This window comes from Microtus oregoni, unplaced genomic scaffold (assembly GCF_018167655.1).
Source record: "Microtus oregoni isolate MIOR12 unplaced genomic scaffold, Mior012 000029F_ref0000214, whole genome shotgun sequence".
Lineage (NCBI taxonomy): Eukaryota > Metazoa > Chordata > Mammalia > Rodentia > Cricetidae > Microtus > Microtus oregoni.
The window spans coordinates 23,892,289-23,904,688 of record NW_024543088.1 but is presented as its reverse complement, the minus strand read 5'-3'; the positions used below and the strand labels follow the sequence as shown (position 1 = coordinate 23,904,688).

The 12,400-nt window shown below is 45.6% G+C and overlaps 1 protein-coding gene across 4 annotated transcripts in view; it reads right to left on the bottom strand.

Annotated features, from left to right (window-relative positions):
- The window catches only part of Vps8 (VPS8 subunit of CORVET complex), a 225,342-nt gene that overhangs the window by 52,623 nt on the left and 160,319 nt on the right, over positions 1-12,400 (bottom strand). For all 4 annotated transcript variants that reach the window (XM_041678171.1, XM_041678173.1, XM_041678172.1 and 1 more), the window contains 4 exons: positions 11,971-12,052; positions 11,585-11,667; positions 3,675-3,755; positions 519-688 (listed from right to left, as the gene is read on the bottom strand). In XM_041678171.1, the coding sequence (XP_041534105.1) occupies positions 519-688; positions 3,675-3,755; positions 11,585-11,667; positions 11,971-12,052 (416 nt within the window). The remainder of the gene's footprint in view (positions 1-518; positions 689-3,674; positions 3,756-11,584; positions 11,668-11,970; positions 12,053-12,400) is intronic.

Genomic DNA, 12,400 nt, shown 5'->3' with positions numbered 1-12,400 from the left:
GCTACCCAAGCTTAAGGTCTGCAGACAACGTTATTGCTTTCCCAGATCCTCTTCAACAAGGGCACATGCTCATCCAGCTTCTCAAGTCAAAGGCCTAGTTTCCACTTCCACATCCAATGCACCAGCAAGCTGGCCACACCTTGCAGAGCCCACTCGGAATCCTAATGGCTTTCCACATATCCACCTGTCTCTCATTCTGCTCAAGGTCATCCCTGAGAGCTGCAGCCCCTTATCGTGCTTTCTTGATGTAGTACTGTTCTCTGGTACACACTTCATCCTCCCATTCTTCTGCCTTGTGTTTATTTTCCATCTTAACTCTGATTATACAGGATGTATATAATGTCTGGGACCCTTAATTACCCCCCCCCCCCCACACACACACTCCCATACAGACTGTAAGGGCCATGGGGCAGGAACTCTTGCCTATTTTCCCTGCTGCTTGAATGGCTGACTGAGTGGTCACGTGTACTGCTTCTTGGCTGCTTCTACCACACACGTACACAGGTCTAGGCTGTTACCTAAAGACGATGATGTCATCGGCCATTTCTTGGCGTCTTTTGTACTGCTGTAAACATATAGAACAGTAGTCCTGTTTGGGATTGAGTCCTCTGGAGACCGAAGCCCTCAGGTTACACAGTGACCAGTGGAGGTCTTGGTTCAGAAGGCTGGTCGTTGTTTCCAGCAAGGTCTACAGAAGGTCAAACCACAGAAAAGGTTAAAACGAAAAGCAGGGATTAATGAACAGCACAGCTGAAGCTGGAACACTCTATAGAGAAGATGAGATGACCCAAGATCTCAAGTGGGAATCGCTCATGCACAGTGATGATAAATGTACACATTAAAATGCTCAAATCTGTCACTAGCTCCTAAGAAAGGTGTGCCCTGCCCTTCTGTGGCTCAATTCAGCCCTGATGGCTTCCAGATGATTCGATATGCCCAAATCTATTTTGTGCGTTTTCAACTTCTCTCTGGACGGCCGCACAATGGCGATAAGAACAGCCCTGATCCCTGGCCTCTGCCGGAAACTGCTGCACAGCAGTGTTTCGAGTAACAATTCACTGAGAAGCTGATGGCCATTATTCAGTGCTCATTTCCCCTGAGCAGAGATCTCATTTTCTGATCGGCACTTAAAAGTCACTTGAAGCTGCTCAAGTTCCTGCCATCTGTCATTAAGACATTTTCACAGCTAACATGTCAGGTCCCTTTCAGGTTGCCTATGCTTGTGAGGTGCTTTCACCATATTAATCCTCAGCCCTCACACAGGTCACTGAGACACGCAGCCAGCTTCTTCCGTCAGGCCAAAGGGAAAGACAGACAGATCTGGGCACAGCCCACCTCCGTGCTATCCAGTTCGGCTCTTCAACTTCACCTGTTAGTGCCCACCTTGTGCTTCTCTGTCCTGGAGACATGCTAATCAGCCTCAGCCTCCTCTCCTCCTCTGGGATTCCCCCCGCTGTGCCCGGATCTGGGGGGCAATGAGCCTCCCCATACATCTGTGGCCAACATTTCAGAAGAACTCTGCCTCTCAGTTCTTCTTTGCTTCTCCTAAACTCTGAACAAAAAGCAGGCAGTGTATTTAACACACTAGCTGGCACTTCAGCCTGTTCATAAGGAGATGCGTGCAGTGGCTAACACACTAGCTGGCGCTTCATATTGTTGCTAAGGAGAGACGTATGCGCGGCTAACACACTAGCTGGCACTTCATATTGTTGCTAAGGAGAACGTGTGCATGGTTAACACACTAGCTGGCGCTTCATATTGTTGCTAAGGAGAGACGTGTGCGTAGCTAACACACTAGCTGGCACTTCATATTGTTGCTAAGGAGAGACGTGTGCGCGGCTAACACTAGCTGGCACTTCACACTGTTGCTAAGGAGAGACGTGTGCGCGGCTAACACACTAGCTGGCACTTCACACTGTTGCTAAGGAGAGACGTGTGCGCGGCTAACACACTAGCTGGCGCTTCATATTGTTGCTAAGGAGAGACATGTGCGCGGCTAACACACTAGCTGGCACTTCATATTGTTGCTAAGGAGAACGTGTGCATGGTTAACACACTAGCTGGCGCTTCATATTGTTGCTAAGGAGAGACGTGTGCGTAGCTAACACACTAGCTGGCACTTCATATTGTTGCTAAGGAGAGACGTGTGCGCGGCTAACACTAGCTGGCACTTCACACTGTTGCTAAGGAGAGACGTGTGCGCGGCTAACACACTAGCTGGCACTTCACACTGTTGCTAAGGAGAGACGTGTGCGCGGCTAACACACTAGCTGGCGCTTCATATTGTTGCTAAGGAGAGACGTGTGCGCGGCTAACACACTAGCTGGCACTTCATATTGTTGCTAAGGAGAACGTGTGCATGGTTAACACACTAGCTGGCGCTTCATATTGTTGCTAAGGAGAGACGTGTGCGTAGCTAACACACTAGCTGGCACTTCATATTGTTGCTAAGGAGAGACGTGTGCGCGGCTAACACTAGCTGGCACTTCACACTGTTGCTAAGGAGAGACGTGTGCGCGGCTAACACACTAGCTGGCACTTCACACTGTTGCTAAGGAGAGACGTGTGCGCGGCTAACACACTAGCTGGCGCTTCATATTGTTGCTAAGGAGAGACGTGTGCGCGGCTAACACACTAGCTGGCACTTCATACTGTTGCTAAGGAGAGACGTGTGCGCGGCTAACACACTAGCTGGCACTTCACACTGTTGCTAAGGAGAGACGTGTGCACGGCTAACACTAGCTGGCACTTCACACTGTTGCTAAGGAGAGACGTGTGCACGGCTAACACTAGCTGGCACTTCACACTGTTGCTAAGGAGAGACGTGTGTGCGGCTAACACACTAGCTGGCACTTCACACTGTTGCTAAGGAGAACGTGTGCATGGTTAACACACTAGCTGGCACTTCACACTGTTGCTAAGGAGAGACGTGTGCGCGGCTAACACACTAGCTGGCGCTTCATATTGTTGCTAAGGAGAGACGTGTGCGCGGCTAACACACTAGCTGGCACTTCACACTGTTGCTAAGGAGAGACGTGTGCGCGGCTAACACACTAGCTGGCGCTTCATATTGTTGCTAAGGAGAGACGTGTGCGCGGCTAACACACTAGCTGGCACTTCATACTGTTGCTAAGGAGAGACGTGTGTGCGGCTAACACACTAGCTGGCACTTCATACTGTTGCTAAGAGTTGCGCAGCACCAGGCCAGCTCTGCGTCTTAACAGCCACAGGCAATCTTGAGGTAAGAGAAGAATAATGGTGATCTCTAGCGAGCAGCACAATGTTTCAGAATACTTAAATGAACATTCAGTTAGTTTTACCTTGCTATTTTCTATATTTCTCTGACTCCTTTTATGAACTAAAGATTTTTTTAATTAATCATTTTCCCAGAGAGTTTATCATATAATAAAATACTGGTCTGATTGCCAATGAATCATAAAATAAGCTGCATTTCAATATTCCGTGTGTACAGAGGCACACACACAAGTGTATAAGTTAGTTTACAGGAAGCTTAAAAGTAGGGAAAGGAACATATGCATCTCAATATACGTTATTTTTACTAAGTTGCAATTTTCAAAGACAAAAATATTCGAGCAGAAGGAAAGAAAAGAATAGAAAAGAAAAGCATAAGTTTTTCCTATCTTTAGACAAACGGACGCAAGCAGCTCACTCACTTGCTCATAGTTAAAGGTGTCCAACATCCCCAGAATAAGGCCCTGGATTTCTCCAAGTTTTCCTTTTCCATAAATTGGGTCCTAATCGGAAAAAAAAATGTAATTGTTATGATTCTTGGGATTTTAACATCACATTAAGGGCTTGTTATGGCTGGTTGTTGTCATCCCCTGCAAAAGCATCTCACTCTGTAGCTCAGGCTTGGAGGAAGCCCAGGCTGGCACCACACTAGCAAGCCTCCCAAGTGCCAGACTTACAGGAACGGGCTGCCATGGCCAACCAAGGCACTAGCAGTCATGACATACTCCAGTCTTCCAGGAACCCTCCCCAGAAGGTGCTTCATGTGTTTCTCTTTGGACCTCTCAAATATTTTGGAAAATAAAATGGAGGTGACCCAAGTCCCTTCTATAAACAACTTTTTGCAAGTCCAAACATTTTATCACTACTTCTTCTCTCAGAAGCTTCTGGGTATCAAACACCAATGCTCCCTCTCTGAGTTATGTATCCACTGCATGAAGATCAGTGTTGTTTAAGAATACCAGAATAGGTACAACAATTTCTCGGTGTTCACAACTGCGGCCTCTTCGTTAAAACTAGCTAAATTCAGTTTTAGAGACAGACAACTACTTAGAAACCCATGTTCTCTCTATTTTCATAGTAGGTATGCCAAGCCACTTAGTGTAGGTGGACCAAAACCACTTCAAAACCTCCAAACTGCAATCCTCCTGGCCTGAGACTGCTGACTCTGGCAGCCACTCCTCCAGCCTTGCTTCTGGAGAGGATGAAAGAGGATGTATTTCTCGGCATATACAATTGGTCACTTCACATTTACTTTTTACTTAATGTCATACTGTGAATGCGCTCCAACATTATCAAATATTTCCGGAGACTACAGAATAGGAATCGTGTTAAAATACCATTGTTTACCTAATCATTCTAAGCCATTATGTCCAGAGTCTCCTCTTCCCCAGCCCCATTAACTAGTTAGTACCACGGCTGATGACTCTAATCTTGGTCTCAATCTTCGATTCCTTCTTAGGAGAACATCTCCAGAAAGGGAATTACAGACTGGAGGACAGTGTTATGGCTGCAGGTATATGCTATGTTGACAAACTGCTCTATCGAAAACATATCACGTGATTTTCATCTTCAGCATATTCTGTGCCCCTTTAATCTTTGTCTAGATTGATAATTACAATTTTAGGAATTGCTCACAAATGAGGTGTGTCAAGCCTATCACTCTGCTCTAATATGAGCAATATGTGCAACACAAATGACTTTTGTCAAATAGAGAAATCCGGGCACACAACCATGATCCAAGTAGATAGTACTTGTCAAATGGGTAGAATATGATAAAGGCAGGCTGAAAACCCTTTAGACTGTCTGCCCCACTACCATGACCAGGCGCTTGCATGTGATTCGACAGTGCACACAGACTGTGTCTGTGTATATCCAGACCTTCTGCATTGTACATGTTTCCTAGACAACATGGTTTTACCACAACTATCTACGTATCATATGCACTGCACTGGGTATGGTAAGGGAGAGCCAGGCATGGTGATGCGTGTGTGATCATAGTTCTGGGGAGGCAGAGGCAGGAAGACAATGAGTTTGAGGCCAGTTAGGGCTACAGAGCCACAAAAATCAAACATGTGAAAAGTGAGTGGCCAGGCTTCACACAAACTCATTCTTATATAGGGTACGACCATGAGACATCTAGATCTTTATATAGTGGTATGACCACGAGACGTCTAGATCTTTATATAGTGGTACGACCCACAAGACATCTGTATCTTTTATATAGGGTGTGACCATGAGACGGCTGGATCTTTTATATAGGGGTGTGACCATGAGACAGCTGGATCTTTGGGAGGAGTTCTCAGAACCTGACAGGTGCTCCTGTGTCACTGAATACACGTCACTGGTGGCCTTCAACACCTTCAGTGAAGGAAGCTACGAGGATGGGAGAGCAAACTCTGCTAAAAGCTGTTAGGCCAAAAGATCACAATTTGCATCTAGAAACTTTAGAGAGCAAGTTTTTATGGTCTTCCATATTTATGCTGCTCTCCCAAGTACAGACACGTAAACACATAAATTTTGCTGGAAAATATATGTAACTAAACAGATAACCTAGCAACAGTCAGAAATGTCTCTGGCAACTTTGTGGTAAGTCTGTAAGACCTGGTGAAGATCTGAGAGAACTTGGAGAACTGGACTCCAGGGTTTGTCCATTTTCAACCACAGCTTCCGATGCTGGCTCTGCAGGGCTGGGCAGCGAGCGCTGCTTCAAGCAGAGACGAGCAGCAAGCTTGGGCTTTTCTAGAGCTTCCAGCTGTGAGACTGTGGTGAGGCCATGGAAACGACAAAACAGCTCGGTATTTCTGTACTAATTACAATACATTAGGGCTTGAGCAGGCCCTGTCAGCTCAAGAGTCTCGGTCTCACTGAAGGGCCCATTACTGAGCTAAAGATCCCCGTAACGGTGGCAGTCACTAACAAGTCCAGCTTCTATCTCAGACTTGTGCTCTGGAAAGACAACTTATACCACACATCCACCAGACAACTTCATCTTTTCATTTTCCTTCCTTAGAACTTGATCTATTTAATGTCTTTTGTCCTTATTTAATTATTTTGCCCTATTAATTATGTTTTAATTATATTTTATTATATTTATATTTAATTATATATTAATTATTTATTTTTTTGTCCTCATTAATTATGCTCTAGTAAAGTTCCAACTAGATACACTAATTTCTTAGCGACAGTGTCTATCGATAGCACAATACTATAAACATCTGATTTCTGTTCTAATCTGCCCATCGACATGCTAAGGAGTTTGAAGAGAGACTGAAGGATAAAGAGGGTCTTTTTCCTCCTCCTCCTCCTCCTCCTCCTCCTCCTCCTCCTCCTCCTCCTCCCCCTGCTCCTCCTGCTCCTCCTCCTCCTCCTCCTCGACAGGGTTTCTCTGTATAGCTCTGGCAGTCCTGGAATTCACTCTGTAGACCAGGCTGCCTTGAACCCACAGAGATCCACCCACCTCTGCCTCCCAAGTGCTGGGATTAAAGGCGTGCGCCACCATCGCCCAGCAGATAAAGATGTCTTAAAAGGTTAAGTTCATAGAAAAAGGAGACATCTTTATAGGTCATTTCTATATTTACTTCAACATACATAATTTAAAGGGAAGCCAGGAAACTATCCATGCTGGGGCAGCACATGAATTATAGAATTCGAGGTGAGCACAGGCTTCAAGGACAGTGCACAGCAGCCACCAGATCGCATAATTATTCTGTAACATCCAGCCAGTTCTCATAAGATAGCTCCTGATGGTTCTCTGTAAGCTGCCGTTAACTGTGCAGGAAGACACACTTGGTACCACATACAATTTAGTGTATCGTGTGTGTGTGTGTGTGTGTGTGTGTGTGTGTCTGTAAGAGAGAGAAGTGGGGGCACATGTGCAGAGGCCAGGAACAACTTTACGGAGCTGACTTTAATCCCTGTACATTTATACAGGTTCTAGAATTGTTGAGCTGGTTAAGTTTCTTTCCCCTTGCCCCACCCAGGATGTCTCTAACTTAAGAGTTCAAATAAGGGTTTCTTAAAAGCTTCCTTACTTATCAACCATTAGGTTCCTAGAGATGCTGTATAATTCAGGCCCCGAGAATCACTTTGAATAAATAAATATGCACCAGTCAAGACAATCTGAGATTTATCGGCATATGACCATCTCTTCTGAAAAAAAGTAACTTAGTTCAATTATATGTGGGCAATTATGTGCCTAAATAACTGTCCCTCCCAACTTTCTCCCTGGGGGTTGCTAGATTAATATGAACATCATATTATCAACTCATGCTAGATGGAGTAGGAAGCCGGAGATGTGAAGCTGGAAGACACAGGAGCAGTAACTGGGGCAAGCTCAGAAGGGGACCTTCCTCTCAGACACTGAGGCTGTGGATTTCTGCTGTTCAAGGATGGAGAAGACAAGGCAAGCTGTAGGCAGTGGGTGTGGTTTATCATCACAGGTCCATGTGCTGGACACTCAGTTAAGTCCTCAGTGTGGCAACACTAGGAGATGGGGGTATTCTGGGGGTGTAACACTCCCTCTTGCACAAGCCCTTGCCATATGATTACATACACCATGAGGTCTTCACCAGAGTGGACCTGACACAAGGCCTTAGCCTTGGTATCTAGACCTGGGAGCTACATAACAGCATTCTTTTATAAAGGTGTCTAAGAGGTCAAAAAAGAAAAATCACTGGAACCGATGAGGGATTACACAAAAGCTCCAATGTGATCCAATGTGATCATATGGACTTCAGCTTCTTTCTAATATGCCATCAGCACACAGTTCACAGTAGCACCTAGAAGAGAACTGTCTAGTTACATACCATCTACACATACATATATGGTGGATATGAGAAAATAGCCCCAGAGCACACACCTGATCAAGGACTCTATCAGGGACTAAATATAGAAAAACACTTCAAACCCACAGATAAGAGGGCAGATACCTCAAAAAGTGGGCAAAAGTTCTGGAACAGACATGTCACTAATAAAGACAAACAGCCCAAGGAATATACTTAATATGTTATGGGAAACTGCTAATTTAAAATGAAGACCTCCCTGTTCCAGGTCCAGGCCAGCCTGCACATCTTAAAATGGGGCCCAGCCTGGTGAGTCTCACCCGGCCCAACCCTCAGATCTACCAGGTCTCACAATCAGTGCCCAGCCTAATCTGGTGAGCCTTGCCTGCATCACCACAACCTCTGGGCTTGGATCAGGACGCACTTTTTGTTGCCAGTTCAGCCTCCCTGTGACCACCTGACCTCATCCAGCCTCCAGACCCGTCTGCCCTACGCCTGTGCTGCCACTCTCCTGCTCTTCTGTGTGGACTGAGGCTAAGCAGTGGAGACATGCTAGCTGCTCAGGACAGCGGCCAGCAGACAGCCCTTAAAATGGACCGTGTTTCCTGCATGAAACACCATGCAGAGAGGAACCCAAAGTCTGTCTCTCACGAAAGTTCTTGTGGTGATGGAGGAAGGTCATTGGTTAATTAAATAAAGAAACTGCTTGCCCTGATAGGTTAGAACATAGGTGGGTGGAGTAAACAGAACAGAATGCTGGGAGGAAGAGGAAGTGAGCTCAGAGATGCCATGCTCCCCTCTCCCGGGCAGACGCACGCGATGAAGCAAGCCGCCAGGTCAGACATGCTGAATCTTTCCCGGTAAGACCGGTGCTACACAGTTTATTAGAGATGGGTTGATCGGGATATCAGAATTAGCCACTAAGGGCTAGAGCTAATGGGCCAAGCAGTGTTTAAATGAATACAATTTGTGTGTTGTTATTTTGGGGCATAAGCTAGCCAGGCAGCCAAAGTGCTGGAGACACAGCCCTGCCGCTCCTATTACAACACTTGTGGGCAAACTCTCATGTCATTTACACCAGCAATCAGTTGAACAGGGTAAAACAGAACTAATACACAATAGCTGATTAGTTCCTCAAAAACACAAACTTAAACAGAGGAAAATTTAAATGACGTAATCGAAAAAGTGCATCAGGAAACAAGAAGTAGTTCATGTCTGTCACCCAGGACGGGGTGTGCATTTAACTTCTCTATCCTTTAGTTTTTCTCCTATGTCGGCAGACTTAGTACTTTTACTTTTTTGAGACAGGGTCTGATGTAACCCAGGTTGGTCTTGAACTTGCTATGTAGCCAAGGATTAATCAGAATTTCTCCTAATCCTCTTCCTCACCTCCAGGGTGACAGTTCTTCATACACACACCTGCACACAGGGTGACAGCTCTGCATACATGCATCTATACCCAGGGTGACAACTCTGCATGCATGCATCTATACCCAGGGTGACAGCTCTGCATGCATGCATCTATACCCAGGGTGACAGCTCTGCATGCATGCACCTGTATCCAGGGTGACGGCTCTGCATGAATTCAACTGTACCCAGGGTAACAACTCTGCATGCACGTATCTGCACCCAGGGTGATGACTCTGCATGCATGCACCTGTATCCAGGATGAGGGCTCTGCATGCATGCACCTGTATCCAGGGTGATGGCTCTGCATGCACATATCTGGACCCAGGATGATGGCTATACATGCACGCACCTGTACCCATGGGGATGGTTCTGCATGCATGCACCTGTATCCAGGGTGACGGCTCTGCATAAATGCAACTGTACCCAGGGTAACAGCTCTGCATGCATGCACCTGTATCCAGGGTGATGACTCTGCACACAGGGTTCTGATGTGGTGCTAGGTATTGGAACCAGGGTTTCCTGCATGCAAGGCAAACATGCTATCAACTGAGCTACACACCTGTTAGTCACAATCTATATAACTGCCTTCCCCACACTAAAAGATTATTATGAATAAAAGTACTTTTTAAAAAATCCTTGTTCATATACAGGGGCAAAATTATAGTAGACAAAAAAAAATAAAGAAGTAAATTTAAGAACAGAAAACCCTCCTGATTAGTGAGAAGTTACTTAATGCTAAAAGCAGCACAATTATAAGAATCCCAGTGTAAGTCAAAGCCAAGATTTTCAAATATTAAAGGTTTCAAAGAGGTCAGTTTTGAAATATGAAACGTTTCTAAGTTACACAATGCTTTGCAAAAGGAAAGGCAGACTTTTGTTATAATTTATACGGCTAAAGCTCACCATAAAGCACAATGTGCAGACAGGACAGAACCCACTGTGGGATCATTTCTTCTAGTCCTATACAGGTGCTTCTACATGTTTTCAAACTTTGGGATTAATATATTTACAACACATGGAAATAGTCTACCTTGAATTTCTCAGTCTCTGATAGTTACCAAGGACTGAATGTGGAAATGCACACCTGAGGGCTGGGTGTGGTGCACACCTTTAACCCCAGGACTGGGAGGCAGAGGTAGGAAGAGATCTGTGAGTTCAAGGCCAGCCTGGGCTACACAGCTAGACCTACAAATCACATATACAATACTCATGTTTTTTTTTCCTTCAGTACTGGGGATGAACCAGGACCTCACACTAGACAAAGCAAGGGCTCCAACACGAGCAACACCCTGGGTCCTAAGTTCCTGCGGACAAAGCACTCTGTGGTGAGGGAGACCACTGCAGGCAGCACCCTGAGTCAGATCGCTTGCCCAGAGGCCTCAGGAAGGAGCACTTGAGGAATCTTAGAAGGAGCTGTGGGGACATTCCAAAGGATAAGAGTCGAGACCAGTGGAGTCCTATCCCTCTTTGACTCCGTGTGTGTGTGCGTGTGTGTGTGTGTGTGTGTGTGTGTGTGTGTGTGCTGGCGCACGCGTGCACACGCGAGCATGTGTCACTACCACACATAAAGCGAGAGAAGAAAGACTGATCGGTCTAATTCCTGCTGTCTCCCCAAGCATGTTCACAGGTTTTTCTAAAAATACAGCTTAGGGTATTTTTAGTGTTCTCTTTCTTATGAAGCTGGGAAGTTTCAAGTCTTATTGCCAAAGAAAACAGGAGAAAATGTTTCTTACAATAACTCTGGACAAAAGGCTAGCTAGAATTTACAGCTGGGCTGAGTTTTCAACTTAGAAGTATTTTTAGAATGAGCTAGAAAACTGAAATAACAACCATTACTTAGAATGCCTACATTCACTTCATTTTTAGAGAACTTTCCTTTTTTAAAGTCTTAAAGTATGATAAGCTAGAAATAAGTGTCCATTGTCTCCCAGGGGCTATAAACAATAGGAAATGTGTACGCGAGCCCCAAAGAAGCAAGCAAGGCCTATATACCCATGGGGTGACACCATGCAAGACTGACTCAAGGTTAGTTAGCAGTTTAGGTAATGCCCAAATATAGGTGATATAAGCCTCAGCCTCATTTACTGGTAAAATAACTGGACTCCATCAATATTCAGCCTCCCCCGCCCCTCTGAGCTCACCTGCAAGATTCTTTGTAAGATGGATGGGAGGGCAATGAACGCTGCCATACTGTTTAGAACCTGCATAGTCAAAGATTTCAGTGCTGTTGAAACAAAATATTAAGATTAGCTTTGCTTTTCTTTTTATTTAGGGGAAAGCAGTCACCTTACCTAGAAACTTAGTTAGCTTGGGCCAGTTTGGTATCTTAAAATTGACACTATACGTTTTCTGGATAAATTCTACACGGGTCCCCAGAAAAAATGCACAAGGTGGAGTGGAGACTGCAGCAATGGCGTCACTGGGAAGACAACAACAGAAAGCTACCGGGGAAGGAGACTGCCACAGCAGGCTCTGCAGACAGAAGTGGGCTGGAGAGTGCCCATCAGGTTGATTCTGATGGGTTTACCTTCACAGTGCCGATGAGGAGCAGCTGAGCTGGACAGCTTCTGTGGTGCCATCATTGCCTCCAACAATGGAAACCATAGCGCCTGTGGCATCAGAGGAAACCAAACCATTAGCATAGTGTTGACGGTTGAAATGTATGCGTACTGGCAAAAACCAGACAAAGAGGAAATTTGAATGTGATTGAGAAAAGACAGTGGAAACCAGAGATCTCAGACAGAAGAGGGCACCTTCATCAGCTGTGGGAAGCACACGGAGGATGCGGGATTATAATTCTGTTTCTATCCGGAGAGTTTGTATGCAAACCAGCAATGAGCACATCCTACTAGGCTCTAACTAGTCACCAAAAAGGGATTACGGCCCCGCCCTGTGGCTCCTCGCCTCCACTCCGGTTCTTCGGTTATCGGAAGACTTTCCTATATCAAGCCTTAGGC